We start from the raw sequence: 16990 nt of genomic DNA on the forward strand, positions 1-16990 counted from the left end.
AGTGTGGTGTCAGGAAAATAACCTCACACTCAACGTCAACAAAACTAAGGAGATGATTGTGGACTTCAGGAAACAGCAGAGGGAACACCCCCCTATCCACATCGATGGAACAGTAGTGGAGAGGGTAGCAAGTTTTAAGTTCCTCGGCATACACATCACAGACAAACTGAATTGGTCCACTCACACAGACAGCATTGTGAAGAAGGCGCAGCAGCGCCTCTTCAACCTCAGGAGGCTGAAGAAATTTGGCTTGTCACCAAAAGCACTCACAAACTTCTACAGATGCACAATCGAGAGCATCCTGGCGGGCTGTATCACCGCCTGGTACGGCAACTGCTCCGCCCTCAACCGTAAGGCTCTCCAGAGGGTGGTGAGGTCTGCACAACGCATCACCGGGGGCAAACTACCTGCCCTCCAGGACACCTACACCACCCGATGTCACAGGAAGGCCATAAAGATCATCAAGGACATCAACCACCCGAGCCACTGCCTGTTCACCCCGCTATCATCCAGAAGGCGAGGTCAGTACAGGTGCATCAAAGCTGGGACCGAGAGACTGAAAAACAGCTTCTATCTCAAGGCCATCAGACTGTTAAACAGCCACCACTAACATTGAGTGGCTGCTGCCAACACACTGACACTGACTCAACTCCAGCCACTTTAATAATGGGAATTGATGGGAAATGATGTAAATATATCACTAGCCACTTTAAACAATGCTACCTTATATAATGTTACTTACCCTACATTATTCATCTCATATGCATACGTATATACTGTACTCTATATCATCGACTGTATCCTTATGTAATACATGTATCACTAGCCACTTTAAACTATGCCACTTTGTTTACATACTCATCTCATTTGTACATACTGTACTCGATACCATCTACTGTATCTTGCCTATGCTGCTCTGTACCATCACTCATTCATATATCCTTATGTACATATTCTTTATCCCCTTACACTGTGTACAAGACAGTAGTTTTGGAATTGTTAGTTAGATTACTTGTTGGTTATTACTGCATTGTCGGAACTAGAAGCACAAGCATTTCGCTACACTCGCATTAACATCTGCTAACCATGTGTATGTGACAAATAAAATTTGATTTGATTTGATTTGAAGTTTGGAAACACCTACTCATTCAAGGTTTTTCTTTATATTTACTATTTTCTACATTGTAGAATAATAGTGAAGACATCAAAACTATGAAATAAAACATGGAATCATGAAGTAACCAAAAAAGTGTTAAACAAATCAAAATATATTTTGAAAGTAGCCACACTTTGCCTTTATGACAGCTTTGCACACTCTTGGCATTCTCTCGACTAACTTCATGAGGAATGCTTTTCCAACAGTCTTGAAGGAGTTCCCACAGATGCTGAGCACTTTTTGGTTGCTTTTCCTTCACTCTGCGTTCCAACTCATCCCAAACCATCACAATTGGGTTGAGGTCAGGTGATTGTGGAGGCCAGGACATCTGATGCAGCACTCCATCACCCTCCTCCTTCGTCAAATAGGCCTTACACAGCCTGGAGGCGAGTTGGGTCATTGTCCTGTTGAAAAGCAAATGATAGTCCCACTAAGCGCAATCCAGATGGGATGGCGTATCGCTGCAGAATGCTGTGGTAGCCATGCTGGTTAAGTGTGCCTTGAATTCTAAATAAATCACTGACAGTGTCACCAGCAAAGCACCCCTCACCATCACCCCTTCTCCATGCTTCACGGTGGGAACCACACATGCAGAGATATCCGTTTACTTACTGTAAGTCTCACAAGAACACAACAGTTGGATTCAAAAATCTTAAATTTGGACTTTTCAGATCAAAGGACAGATTTACACCAGTCTAATGTCCATTGCTCCTTTAGTAGTGGTTTCTTTGCAGCAATTGGACCATGAAGGCTTGATTCACACTATCTCCTCTGAAGAGTTAATGTTGAGATGTGTCTGTTACTTGAACTCCGTGAAGCATTTATTTGTGCTGCAATTTCTGAGGCTGGTAACTCAAATTAACTTATCCTCTGCAGCTGAGGTACAGTTGAAGTCAGAAATTTACATACACCTTGGCCAAATACATTTAAACTCAGTTTTTCACAATTCCTGACATTTAATCCTCGTAAGAATTCCCTGTCTTAGGCAAGTTAGGATCACCACTTTATTTTAAGAATGTGAAATCTCAGAATAAGAGTAGAGAGTGATTTATTTCAAGTTTTATTTTTTCATCACATTCCCAGTGGGTCAGAAGTTGACATACACTCAATTAGTATTTGGTAGCATTGCCTTTACATTTTTTAACTTGGGTCAAGCATTTTGTGTTGCCTTCCACAAGCTTCCCACAATAAGTTGGGTGAGTTTTGGCCCATTCCTCCTGACAGAGCTGGTGTAATTCAGTCAGATTTGTAGGCCTCCTTGCTCGCACACGCTTTTTCAGTTCTGCCCACAAAGGGCTTTGTGATGGCCACTCCAATACCTTGACTTTGTTGTCCTTAAGCCATTTTGCCACAACTTCGGAAGTATGCTTGGGGTCATTGTCCTTTTTGAAGACCCATTTGCGACCAAGCTTTAACTTCCTGACTGATGTCTTGAGATATTTCCACATAATTTTCTTCCTCATGATGCCATCTATTTTGTGAATTAAACCAGTCCCTCCTGCAGCAAAGCACCCCCACAGCATGCTGCTGCCACCCCCGTGCTTCACGGTTGGAATGGTTTTCTTCGGCTTGCAAGTCTCACCCTTTTTCCTCCAAACATAACGATGGTCATTATGGCCAAACAGTTCCAATTTTGTTTCATTAGACCAGAGGACATTTCTCCAAAAAGTACAATCTTTGTCCCCATGTGCAGTTGCAAACCGTAGTCTGGCTTTTCTTATGGCGGTTTGGAGCAGTGGCTTCTTCCTTGCTGAGCTGCCTTTCAGGTTATGTCAATATAGGACTTGTTTTACTGTGGATATAGATACTCTTGTACCTGTTTCCTCCAGCATCTTCACAAGGTAATTTGCTGTTGTTGTGGGATTGATTTGTACTTTTCGCGCCAAAGTATGTTCTTCTCTAGGAGACAGAACGCGTCTCCTTCTTATGGTCCTATGGTGTTTATGCTTGCGTACTATTGTTTGTACAGATGATCGTGGTACCTTCAGGCGTTTGGAAATTCCTCCCAAGGATGAACCAGACTTGTGGAGGTCTACAATTTCTTTTTATTTTGATTTTCCAATGATGTCAAGCATAGAGGCACTGAGTTTGAAGGTAGGCCTTGAAATACATCCACAGGTACACCTCCAATTCACTCAAATGATGTCAATTAGCTTTTCAGATGCTTCTAAATTCATGACATCATTTTCTGGAATTTTCCAAGCTGTTTAAAGGCACAGTTCACATACACTAAGTTATCTTCTGACCCACTGGATACAGTGAATTATAAGTGAAATGATCTGTCTGTAAACAATTATTGGAAAAATGACTTGTCATGCACAAAGTATATGTCCTAACCGACTTGCCAAAACTAAAGTTTGCTAACAAGAAATTTGTGGAGTTGTTGAAAAACGAAGATTTAATGACTCCGACCTAAGTGTATGTAAACTTCCGATTTCAACTGTAACTTTGGGTCTTCCTTTCCTTTGGCGGTCCTGGTGAGAGCCAGTTTCATCATAGCGCTTGATGGTTTTTCGACTGCACTTGAAGAAACTTTAAAAGGTTTTGAAATTTTCCACATTGACTGACCTTCATTTCTTAAAGTAATTATGGACTGTCGTTTCTCTTTGCTTATTTGAGCTGTTCTTGACATAATATGGACTTGGTATTTTACCAAATAGGGCTATCTTCTGTACACTACCCCTACCAAGTAACAACACAACTGATTGGCTCAAACACATTAATCAATCAATCAAATGTATTTATAAAGCCCTTCTTACATCAGCTGATGTCACAAAGTGCTGGACAGAAACCCAGCCTAAAACCCCAAACAGCAAGCAATGCAGGTGTAGAAGCACGTTGGCTAGGAAAAACTCCCTAGAAAGGCCAGAACCTAGGAAGAAACCTAGAGAGGAACCAGGCTATGAGGAGTGGCTCTTCTGGCTGTGCCCGGTGGAGATTATAACAGAACATGGCCAAGATGTTAAAATGTTCATAAATGACCAGTAGGGTCAAATAATAATAATCAGTTTTTGTCGAGGGTGCAACAGGTCAGCACCTCAGGAGTAAATGTCAGTTGGCTATTCAGAGTATATCTACTGCTCCTGCTGTCTCTAGAGAGTTGAAAACAGCAAGTCTGGGACAGGTAGCATGTCCGGTGAACAGGTCAGGATCCCATAGCCGCAGGCAGAACAGTTGAAACTGGAGGAGCAGCACGGCCATTAAGAAGGAAAGAAATTCCATTAACTTTTAACAAGGCACACCTGTTAATTGAAATACATTCCACCTCATGAAGCTGGTTGAGAGAATGCCAAGAGTGTGCAAAGCTGTCATCAAGGTAAAGGGTGGCTACTTTGAAGAATCTCAAATATAAAATATATTTTTATTTGATATGAATATGATTTGTTTAACACTTTTTTGTTTGAACACTTGAATGAGCAGGTGTGTCAAAACTTCTGACTGGTACTGTATATCATTCAGTTAATAAAGTCCCATACAAACATTCTCTTTTTTGCTTTCTTGTGTAAGGCAGCTCCAAAATGCAGGTGTTTCAGCCTAGCTCAGTGCTTTCTGTGGTTGTGGGGCAGCAAGTGAAAAATACGGAGTGTAGGGGTTAGTAATGTTCCCTAGTTGCTCCGTGACTGGCTTGGTGTTGTCACTCATGGGGACCCTATGTCAACGCAGAATCTATGGGTAGAGCTCGAAAATTCAAGCCCCTTGGGTGCTGCCATACAGTTATATTACGAGTGCCCATCCAAGAAGGCTCGAGGTCATTGGCCACAGATAAAATGATGTCAAATCACGTTACATCTACAGTAGCTTTGATTGGACAGCGTCAACGTCATACTTTCCAAATCTTAGCTAGGAGTCATTATCATGAATCAAGTCAACAATCTACTGGCAAATCCTTTTCAATCCTTGTCATATGAAGGGAAATAATGAATCATTGGACATAAACATTACCAACAACAAGTTGAAAATCGCAAAATCAACAGTGACTGGTTTGGAAGGAATCAGTGGCTAACTTCAAGCATTGCAAAGCAATCACTAGCCTGCTATTCAGTGGAGTGGGTGTGTGGTCCAAGTCTGAGGTTATGGGTCTCTTTTCCAAGCTTAAAAGGATAAACATTCGACATTGGCCTTGCTGTCAATCCAGCATGACTTCTGCCGTGCTCAAAACAACTGGAAACTCTGACATTTCAGACTTCAATGAGATCAAGACAACTGGGAACTGGAAAAAGAAAATAGCTCTGACTGGGAAAATACGTTTTGAACGGTCATCCAACTCGGAATTGCAAGTCGGGAACTCTGCCTCTTTCTAGAGCTTCGACCTGAAGATCACTGACGTCATCGTGATTCGACTTTGTTTTTTCAGAGTTCCGCGCCACCTTCCTGTTCAAGTGAGCACAGAACAACAAGGTTCAAAAAAGTATTCTATGCTGCTGCATAAATGATGTAATATGCCAGGGAGATATGTATACTGTAGCTAAGAAAGTAATACTAAGTGTATGTTCTGTAGTAAGCAGTTAGCCCATGTGCCTCACCCTAATAATTTGGTCCCTTTTCCCCACATAATTTAACCTACTGTTCTGACTTGGTGAAGCACATGTAGCCTATAGCCTTTTATTAAGAAATGTAATTATCTAATATTGTAAGAGCTTTCATTGTCTGCTTATGTGCCCCTTTTATTTATCCTACGGTTCTAACTTGGTGTACAGGGAGAATACTGTAAGAACGACCCATGTTCTGAATTCTGTCGCTGTACATTTCAAAAGTGCTGAACAAACAGTTATATTGACTACGCCCGTCCTAGCTCGCTCCTCAATTTCTTAATTGAAATTACGGATTGCCTCTTATGCGCTCGTCGTCACCTTATGCCATAGTTTGTACATCTCAATTGTCAGTAGAAACCACATTTGTTTAAGCAAGTCAGTCATATCAGCTATGTTTTTTTTAAAGGCAGCAAATGAGGCTGAATTAACTGTTTTGCTACCAGTCAAGGCTCAGCTGATAGCCAGGTCTAGTAGTGTTGGGACTGCTGTTGGGACAGCTTTATGTTGGCCCTAACAGTTTGTGGGCACCGTTTGTCACCGTTATAGTGCAATGAATGTATTGTTTAGTGTTGTGTAGTGGCTTTGCTGGCATGCATAGATTTTTTTTCCTGTTTGCCCCACCAAGATTTACATGCTAAAATCGTCACTGATGATAGACATTTTCGCAAACTAAAAGTCGTATTCCTATTAACTTCCAGTGTAGTGAGAGACTTTATCATGGTGATCCCTCAAGCATTTCTCCATGTTTGAACGCCAATAACTCAGATACACATGAAAACATAAAATGACCCAGGGAATCGATAGAACATCACTCAGATGCACAAAAACATTTTAACGTTCAAAATGGGTGAACCTTTTCTTTAAGCATGAAGTGATTTCGTCCATCTGTGACCAAGAGAAACTGGTCTTCTTTCAATTCTATGAAATTATTTAGTATTTGTTCATGTGGAAAGCTCTAAGTCCGGCTAAGAATATCACATCGAGATGAAACCACGATGGCTGGACTCGCTAGACTGTCATCATTCATATGCAGTCTCCCTGGGCCAAAGATACTTTTGAGGAGATGGGAAACTCCATTGGAATCGTATTAACGGTCATTGTGAACCTTACCCATTCGTTGTCAATGGGCCGTGCGGTTCATTCTGGGACAAGGAGTTCACTCCTTCAAGAAGTGAATGTGAGTCAATTGGACGCTAACTCAATAACCCAACATTAGCATGAATTACGTGAACAAGTACAACATTACAAATATTTTCAGCAATGAGAGATAATTAACTTGTTCTCTGTAATATTGTATAGCATTGAAATCGTGACATTGCATACCTTTGAGGAAAATAGGCAGATTTCTCAACTAATACCCTAGCCGTCTTCGAGAGGATCAAAACCGTAATGTATAATGGGTAAATTGACTGACTGATCTAAAAATGATAATGTAGTTATTTATGATGCCATGCTCTAGATAATTGCCAGATAACATGTTAATTTCTCTAGTGTAAGCCGCCTCTAATGTCGTTTTAGAGAACGTGGCAGTACGTCCAACCGGCATCACAACCACAGACCACGTGTATCCATACCAACCCAGGACATCCACATCTGGCTTCTTCCCTGAGGGATCGTCTGAGACCAGCCACCCAGACAGCTGATGAAACTGTGGGTTTGTGCAACTGAAGAATTTCAGCACAAACTGTCAAAAACCGTCTCAGGGAAGCTCATCTGCGTGCTTGCGGTCCTCACCAGGGTCTTGACTTGACTGCAGTTTGGCGTTGTACCCAACTTCAGTGGGCAAATGCTCACCTTTGATGGCCACTGGCACTCTGGAGAAGTGTGCTCTCTACGGATGAATCCCGGTCTCAACTATGGCAGACAAAGTGATGGCAGATGGTTTGCTGATGTCAACGTTGTGAACAGAGTGCCCCATTGTGGCGGTGGGGTTTCGATATGGGCAGATATAAGCTACGGACAACGAACACAATGGTAATATTATCAATGGCAATTTGAATGCACGTGACGAGATCATGAGGCCCATTGTCGTGACATTTATCCGCCGCCATCACCTCATGTTTCAGCATGATAATGCACAGTCCAATGTCACAAGGATCTGTACACAATTCCTGGAAGCTGAAAATGTCCCAATTCTACCATGGCCTGCATACTCACCAGACATGTCACCCATTGAGCATGTTTTGGATGCTCTGGATTGAAGTGTACGACAGCGTGTTCCAGTTCCCACCAATATCCATAATCGTTGCACAGCTATTGAAGAGGAGTGGGACAACATTTCACAGGTCACAATCAACAGCCTGATCAACTCTTTGCGAAGGAGATCAATCTGCATGAAGCAAATGGTGGTCACACCAGATACTGACTGTCCCCCCCCCCCCCCCCTACTTTTTTTAAGGGTATCTGTGACCAACAGATGCATATCTGTATTCCCAGTCATGTGAAATCCATAGATTAGGCCCTAATGAATTTATTTTAATTGACTGATTTTCTTATATGAACTGTAACTCAGTCAAATCTTTGAAATTGTTGCATGTTGCATTCATATTTTTGTTCAGTGCAGTAACCAACGCCAAGGCGGCCCGTAAAGTTTTTCACAGAGCCAGCTTGTCTCTGTCTGATATTATTGTGATGCCTACACAGCATCTGGGTGCTCATTATATACACACTAACTATAGCTAAATAACATAGCAATATTTAATGATGTTTTGCCAGCAAGATTGATCTTTTAGAATATCTCATTTTAATTCCAGAAGATGGACAATCAAGACTAATAGTGAGAGGTGGAAATGCATTGAACCAGAGGCAGGTAGGCTACAGGTAGGATGATTAACCTGTGCCCCCACACATTGACTCTGTACCGGTACCCCCTTTATATAGTCTCGCTACAACACCCAATAGTACTCGTTACATTTTGAATGCTTAGCAGGACAAGAAAATTATCACATTTTTGCACTTATCAAGAGAACATCCCTGGTCATCCCTACTGTCTCTGATCTGGCGGTCTCACTAAACCCAAATGCTTTTTTTTGTAAATTATGTGAGTGTTGGGGTGTGCCCCTCCCTATCTGTAAATTAAAAAAATTAAATAATAATAATGCCATCTGGTTTGCCTAACATAAGGAATTAGAAAATATTTATACTTTTACTTTTGATACTTAAGTATATTTAAAACCAAATACTTTGACTTTTACTCTAATAGTATTTTACTGGGTGACTGTCACTTTTACTTGAGTCACTTTCTATTAAGGTATCTTTGCCTATACTCAAGTACAACAATTTGGTACTTTCCACCCCTGTGTAAATGCAACAAGTACTGATACTGTATCATATAATAGTACTCACAGCTTTCCGAGAAAAACGTGTCCGGAAGTTTTGCAAGCATGCCCGGGAAGTCTCGCAATGTTTTTATTTTATTAACAGTAACATGCCAAACATAACAGCCAGAGGGCTTCCACAAAGAAATTAGAAAAAAATTAAAATGATCCACATTATATCAATTATATCATTATATCAATTCAAATACAGACATGTAGCAAATACATTTTTTAAACATTTTGTTTTGTATACGTTTTAACGACTCTAAATAGTTTTCCAAATCAGATTTAAAAATTAAGGGGATTTTTCTTCATATATTTTGAGGCCAAGATATAGTTTTACATCAGTCCAGAACACTTCACTATATAAACAATGACAGAAGTGTTCAATAGATTGTTTCTAGTTCACAAAAACTGCATTCACTGGTAACATCAGGTATATATTTAGAAATCAAGCTATTACACGGATAGAATCTATGGATAATCTTAAAGGAGATCTCCTTTACTTTATTGGTCACCATAAATATGTGTGGAGTGAGCCAAGCATGGCGCCAGTTTACATCAAACACTGAAGCCCAACAAAATATCGCAGAGGGAATAGACTTCCTGTAGAAAATATCCCTTAATAAACGATAGTTGAATTTCGTATCTAGTAGACCAATGCCATTCACCTGGATATCGCTTACAATCGGAGATGTTCCAAAATATGCATTATTCTGAAGTAAAGTTTTTATCCCACTAGGTATAGCTTTAATAACTGTGTCATATGCCTTGCTTGAAACCTCAACCTTTATCTTTCCATACATTTTCTCTGTAAATAGATTCCCACTAAAAATCATAATCGGTCGACCTCTACTCTGAACTTCTGAAAACAAAACGAGGTATAACATTCCAGAAACTATGAGGATTTTTTATGTACCTTTTAATCCAGTTGACCTTTGATATCTGATTGAAGAGAGTGAAGTCTAAGACATTTAGACCGCCATCACAAACCCTCTTATGTGGCTTGTTTTTCCATATGAAGTTGTACAAAAGCCTAAGGTACAGCAAGTGGATTTGGGAATGTCAATAGATGAAAAAAGATAGGATGCACGATATAGCCCCTCAGCTTCGGATAAAAGCACCCTTCCTTGAAGACTTTTTTTTGTGACAGATTCAGTTACAGGGTTCAAATTAAGATCACCAAAAATCTTACGGCTGTGAATGATCTTTACACCGAGGTAGGTTACAGTATCTTTTTCAGAGATGTTACAATCTGATGGATTGACAGCTCCTTTCATAACAAACCTGAGATTTTGGAGAACTGCTTCACGATATCCAATGCTAATCTAGTTTGTGACACATTTTATTTTATTTTAAATGGTGTCATCCACCAGTTGGGATATCTTGATCTCTCTGGCCAGGAATGTAATGCCTTCAAATTGACTTTTATGAACTAATGAGCATAAAATTTGAGATACTAACAAAAATAAAAAAGGTGAAGTTGGACAACCTTGTCATATTCCTTTGTAAATGTTAAATCTTGAGGATGTTCCATGACAGAGTTTGATACAACTATTGCCACCATTAAATATAGTTCTAATAGCATCAACAGCAAAAAACGACCAAATTCCAAATGCTTAAGACAATCAAAGATAAAATTGTGACTTACTGTATCAAATGCTTTCTGAAAATCCCAAAATAGGATAACAGGGAAGTCATTAGATATATGGCGCCCTTTCATAAACGCTGATTGACATTCATCAATCAGATCATTCAAGCAAGACTTCAACCTTTTTGCAAAGATTATGGCTATAATTTTGTAGTTGTTATTTAGGAGTGTGATTGGATGCCAATTATCAATATTTAAGAGATCCTTGTGTGGTTTAGGTATAAGAGTAATAACCCCTTGCTTCAGAGAGGCAGGTAATTCTCCCTTCTTTATAGCCTCCTCCTAAAGGCTTCAAGTAAAAAGTGTGCTATTTCTTCAGAGAAGGTTTTTTCTTCCCAATACGATGAGAGACATCCACAGCCATATCCATCGGAGAAGTCCTGTGCCACACGGTTACAGATGTCTCTTACTAAGCGCTTCACATTCTCATCCTGGTCCTAGGGGACACCGTAAAGCCGTAGCCCCCACCTTCTCCGGTATCGCTCTGCTTCGGATAAGCACTCTTGACTGTCTGTGATGGTCTTCTCCTGTGCAGTGCATTTCTCAGAAGTAGCCGTTTTTGCACGTTTATGCTCTTCGATACTCTTGTATGCATGACTCAGAGAGGTCTCGAGGTCAACTATTTTTGATGTTTTCGCGTATCATTTTCTCCAGACCATCGGCTCTTTCGTTTATCTTTGCAGAGACAGCATCGACTATGTTCTCCCGAGGAGTCAGATGGCGTTTTTTCTCCAATGTATGAGTGCTCAGCTAGAAACTGCCTTCTCTTTGCTCTTTCACACATTTTTTTCTTACATTTCTCAAAGTTTCAGATCAAATTAGCGGTCAATTAAGCTTTGTTCTCTATTGTGTTTACTATAAGCCAAGTTCTGTTACATTTAAGTACGTTTGCGAGGGATAAAAGTTAAGGTTACTCGGAGCAAGCTGAAATCTCGTCTGCACTCGCCGCCATCTTCACCACCCCCAGTCTCGCGATGTTGCTCCTCTTGGTTTGGAAACTCTGCTTCACATAGAACCATATGGTATTCACAGGGTGCTTTGTACACCAAAATGTCAGTCGGAACCGGTCCAGACCCGCACTTAATTTCTAAGAAATAAAGTAATAAATTGAACTGAAAATATAATTATTTGCCTTTATCGTTTCTGTATGCTTGTCTATATGTGTTCTTGCAAAGACGAGACAGACATTTACAGTGACACAATGCTGCGTTCGAATGGTCGAATGTTCAGATACGTTTATATTTCCCGCCACCGGAGCAACACAGTATGGTTGTCATGGCAACGTTGTATGGTAGTAGTGCATGTCCACTAAGGAGAGTGAAAGGGGAAATAAATCGTTGTCGATAGTGGCTGTGGGTAATCGGTGTATTTTTATTTTTCCTAGCTGTCTCGTTAAATTGTTTCTAAACTTTGCATATTGTGGAGGTGAACAATCCATTTAACCGGGAACGTTTACGATAAGGGGTAATGGCTGCACGATTATGCATGCGGAAAGAATGACCTGTTGTTATTTGTTAGCTACATAGTAGCTAGCTAGACTAAGTTAGCCAGCCAGTTTAAAAAAAACTGTCGTGTTGCTAGCTAACCGTATAGTTTAGCTATGTCAGGCAACAGTCTTCCGCCTGTCCGAAATCTACCCCACTGGTCCCGCGTTGGATGTCTTGACAAGCCTTGCTTTCCACAACCACGTCCTTTCCCGTTTAACCACCTTGAACCGCTGTCCGATTCACCCCGAGGGGACAGAGGGGGAGAGGTCTCATCTCACCGGGACATGGATACTCGCGTTGCATCGCTTCAGAGGAATATTCAGTTCCTGCAACTACAGCACAAGGACACTCTTCAGAAGCTACACGGTGAAATAGATGACCTCAGACGGGAAAATAAAGGTGAGTCAAACCTGTCCTCGTGTCTTTACTGATGTTTTTGATTTCCAAAAGCGTCATCATAGGCAGCAGATTTGTTTGTCATGGTTTGAGCACCATAATTTTCATCTTTGCACAGTAACGTTATACATCATGTTACTAAGTTAAAATAGCATATAAAATGTATGGCCTTTCCCCTTAACTATACCAATGCCACAATTTAAGCTAGACTACTGCCTTTCTTTCCATACAGCCTAATAGGCCTAGATTTTATGGGTAGCCACTAGCCAGCAATAATTTGTATATGATAAAGTTCTTTAGTGGAAATCTGTATCTGTAATACATGTTTGTTTGCACGTTTTTTAGCATGATAATCACACAGGGATCTGAGGATGAGGCACTGCTGACAGAGGTGACACACTATAGCCTAGCGCTAGTGGTTGCATAGTGATAGTTATTGAATGAGGAAAATGAAAGGATGGTGAGTATCTCACCGTGGGAGGCGGTGGAATGCAGTATCATTTTACAGAACAGACAAGCTTCTCTATATCGCCTCCGCATCCTATCCCCCCCACAAAGAGATATTTCAATCCAGTTAAAAAGAATCACATGGGTCCTCTGTCTTCACTCTGTCAGAGCAGCGAGACACATAGTGCCAAGGTTGCTCAAAGGACCTTGTTAGAAGAGCTTATAAACAGCACGGCAGTTGAGGTATGCTGTTGCTGCCACCTGTCATGTCTACTTCTGTTCTGTGTCATGTCTTCTACATGACCTCTCTTTGACTTTGATGTTACAGAGCTGCAGTATAAGCTGATCATGGAGCCTTCAAAGTCTTGCAGAAAAGGTAGGCTTCAATCATCTCTTCAATCATTGCTGGAACAAGTGGGCTAGGTCTATTAGGACCAATAAAGCATTGGCTCTTGGACTTTCAGATCTGTGGTCGTTAGATATTACTTTTCACAACATCTCTTTAAGTTTCCCATAATAGAAATCAATGAACAAGGATTGTGTAAGCTTGTGTGGCGCATATGCCTACCTATTGGGGAAGGTATTTCTTTAGGATCAAGCCACCGGAGCACAAGGCCACCGACACAGGGCAGTGAGGCCCAGACAGAGAGAGTGATCTACCTGGAGCAACCTTTACAAGACACACGCCCATCTCAAGACCCATGGCTCAGGTAAGCATCCATACCTCTACCCCCTAGTTCATCTTCTCCAAAAGTGTCTCGTCTAAAAACACTTGTTTGACCCCCACGGAAGCAGTATAGCGGGGGACGGTTGTGTGGCTCACGCCTACACTGAGACCACTGGAGTGGCAAAGCTTGAACACGAGTCAGAGTTGAGGGGAGGCCTCATCACCTCTCTACAACCCCTCCGGATCCACAGCAGCCCATCCCATCCCCCCCGACCCCCCACCCTTCAAGAATGTGAGGTTATCATACGGCAGCTCTACAACGCCAACAGCCTGCAGTCTCAGGAGGTCAGATGTCATCCTCTGACACATCGATGCTATTGCACAGTCCCTTAGCATTGGCCAACATAACTATGGTTTAGAACAGTGGGAAACCAATCTTTTCTGAGTCAAGATCACTTTCGCAGTCAAAAAGCAAGTGGAAATCTACTGCTCAGATTTAGCTTTTTTACATTAACCTCATACAGTTTTGTAGGAATACGGTTTGGGCAGTAGGCCTAAAACATTATCACAGCATATTGGCTATATGATTGGCCTGCCAATATTGTTAATCAGACCATATTATATTTCAAAACTCAAGCTTTGATAATAAAATATATAATTGGTTTAGCACTTGTGAGGCACTGTGGAGCATGAATTGAAATAATTAGCTTTTTTGTTTTACTGGGCTGATGGTGCCTGCATCTGATGGTCAACCAGGTCAAATCAGGACGATGACCGTTCAAAACTATTTTTCCCAACCGCCTCTCACGGTCCCTGCTCTCTCCTTCCTTTCCTCCGGTAAGACTGACCAGAGAGAGGGGACACCGTCTTCCACCTGATGGCGAAACTCAAGTCGCACCGCATCTGCCTCATGCACAAATTCATGTTGTTCCTATGACCAGAGAAAGTTAAATATCCCTTAATATTAAATTTGACACGTCGAGCTGCTAATAATAAAACGCAGGGCTATCGATACTTGGCTACTCATTCATTGCAGTTGCAGCCTGAAGAATCGTGTTTTATAATAGTGTTGAATATAGACTTAAAATCACTCATAAAAACAGCAGCTCTTGGCTGTATTCGTTGAGTCTCTCTGTGGTCATGGTTTTAAAAGTTATTCAATCTTACGTAGGCTAGTAGCCTATTAAACTTGGCTGTGGCCAGGGTCATGGAAGCTCTGTAACTACAGTGATTTGAGCTATCCGACTGGGCAGCGCAGTAGGTGCACTCGATTTAGTCACAGATTTGCCGGTCCGCCAGGTAGGCGGAGTTTGTCTCATGGGAACACTTTGCTTACCCGGTGCGCAGGACTTTTGAATCAAGTGCACCTGCCAGCAACAGCTCAACACAACATTTTTTAAAGGAGCGCAAGCCTTTATTGTTCGTTGGCTTTTCTACAGAAATATTGGGTGATCGACTAGGAATGCCTTAAAGATCGCGATCGACCGGTTGGCAACCACTGGTTTAGAATGATTCTACTAAAACCGGTCATTTTGTGCAGCAGACAATTAAAATAGATTGTCACATTGTAAAACCATAAACTACATAAATATGTCTTACATTTACAAAGGCATGCATAATTTGTCATTTGCCCAATAGCTAGTTGTTTTCTGACCATGTTCTCCATAACTCAATGTAAAGTTTACATGGAGAACTGACAGTGTTCTTTCAGTGAAGTATCGCTCTCCCTGATGGTTTGTTTCATATAGATTATACGTGTGAAGGCTGTCCTCCGAGACATTGTGTTCAACAAGAAAATCACTCCTGAGAACTACATCATGACAAAGGCCTACCTTGCTGACAGCACCAGGTAAATAGCAGTTTAGTAGGCATCTTGTCCACCTGAATAAGTCATTTATATTAAAAAAATATTTAAAAAATACAGGTAAATTGTACAATACATTTAATTTCCCTCTCAGCAAGGCAGAGAAGTTTCCCCAACTAGCACTTCCCAAGAGAATGTAAGTGAATCTTTCCTAATCTCTTATACAGAAACATTAACCTTGGTAGTGGAACAGCTATCCTCCATGTCCCTGTACCCTTTCCAGGTCTGGGAACCAGGCAGGGGTGACAGAGAGGGTGATCCTCCCAGCCCTCAAACAGCACCTGAGCTCCAGCATCGCAGAGAGGCAGAAAAGGACCCAGGCTGTACAGAGGAGCAGGCTGAGGAGAACAGTGCATTGAGAGGGGCAAACAGTACAGCAGGCCAGCCAGCACCGCAGAACCAAAGCCTCTTTAAATAAGATCAGGACCAGCTCCTATTATGGCCATTGAAGGACTTAAATTACCACTTAATGAATGTTAACAGTACCTGTCAAAAGTTTGGACACACCTACTAATTCCAGGGTTTCTTTATTTTTACTATTTTCTACATTGTAGAAATACATCTACATTGTAGAAAATAGTGAAGGGAAAAGGGGATACGTAGTCAGTTGTCCAACTGAATGTATTCAACCGAAATGTGTCTTCCGCATTTAACCCAACCCCTCTGAATCAGAGGAGCTACCTTAATTGACATCCACGTCTTCTGCGCCCGGGGAACAGTGGGTTTACTACCTTGTCAGCTTCGGGGATTCAATCCAGCAACTTTCCAGTTACTGGCCCAACACTAACCACTAGGCTACCTGCATATGGAATCATGTAGTAACCAAAAAAAGTGTTAAACAAATCAAAATATATTTTGAGATTCTTCAAAATAGCCAACCATTTATCTTGACAGCTTTGCACACTTTTGGCATTCTCTTAACCAGCTTCATGAGCTAGTCACCTGGAATGCATTTCAATTAACAGGTGTGCCTTGTTAAAAGTTCATTTGTGGAATTTCTTTCATTCTTAATGCGTTTCAGCCAATCAGTTGTCACAACACAAGGTAGGGGTGGTATGCAGAATATAGCCCTATTTGGTAAAAGACCAAGTCCATATTTTGGCAAGAACAGCACAAATAAGCAAAGAGAAACAACACTCCATCATTACTTTAAGACATGAAGGTCAGTCAATCTGGAAAATTAAGAACTTTGAAACTTTCTTCAAGTACAGTCGCTAAAACCATCAAGCGCCATGATGAAACTGGCTCTCATGTTGACCACCACAGGAAAGGAAGACCCAGAATTACCTCTGCTGCAGAGGATGTTAGAATTAACTGCACCTCAGATTGCAGCCCAAATAAAAGCTTCAGGGTTCAAGTAACAGAAAAATCAACATCTCTTCAGAGGAGACTGTGTGAAATCAGGCCTTCGTGGTTGAATTACTGCAAAGAACCACTACTAAAGGACACCAATAAAAAGAAAACACTTGCTTG

General features: G+C 41.3%; 1 protein-coding gene across 3 annotated transcripts; it reads left to right on the forward strand.

Annotated features, from left to right (window-relative positions):
* Positions 1–8134: 8134 nt before the first annotated feature.
* si:ch211-222n4.2 (CCDC92 and CCDC74_C domain-containing protein) lies at positions 8135–16114 on the forward strand. 3 transcript variants are annotated; one of them, XM_021602300.2, is made up of 7 exons: positions 8135–12542; positions 13315–13362; positions 13567–13696; positions 13779–13998; positions 15402–15502; positions 15612–15653; positions 15741–16114. In XM_021602300.2, the coding sequence occupies exons 1-7, from the start codon at positions 12257–12259 to the stop codon at positions 15874–15876; spliced, it is 963 nt and encodes a 320-aa protein (XP_021457975.1). In that variant the 5' UTR covers positions 8135–12256; the 3' UTR covers positions 15877–16114. The 3 variants fall into 3 exon arrangements, with proteins under 3 accessions (XP_021457975.1, XP_021457976.1, XP_021457977.1); XM_021602301.2 differs by having other exon boundaries at positions 13782–13998; XM_021602302.2 differs by having other exon boundaries at positions 13579–13696.
* Positions 16115–16990: the final 876 nt, after the last annotated feature.

Source organism: Oncorhynchus mykiss, chromosome 5 (assembly GCF_013265735.2).
Source record: "Oncorhynchus mykiss isolate Arlee chromosome 5, USDA_OmykA_1.1, whole genome shotgun sequence".
Taxonomy (NCBI): Eukaryota; Metazoa; Chordata; class Actinopteri; order Salmoniformes; family Salmonidae; genus Oncorhynchus; species Oncorhynchus mykiss.

What these genes read in the sequence shown, in the direction of transcription:
- si:ch211-222n4.2 (XM_021602300.2), top strand. Translation starts at nt 12,257, where the DNA reads ATGTCAGGCAACAGTCTTCCGCCTGTCCGAAATCTACCCCACTGGTCC. An exon ending in TACCTTGCTGACAGCACCAG is followed by an intron (nt 15,503 to 15,611) that starts GTAAATAGCAGT and finishes TTTCCCTCTCAG; the next exon opens with CAAGGCAGAGAAGTTTCCCC. An exon ending in CTAGCACTTCCCAAGAGAAT is followed by an intron (nt 15,654 to 15,740) that starts GTAAGTGAATCT and finishes TACCCTTTCCAG; the next exon opens with GTCTGGGAACCAGGCAGGGG.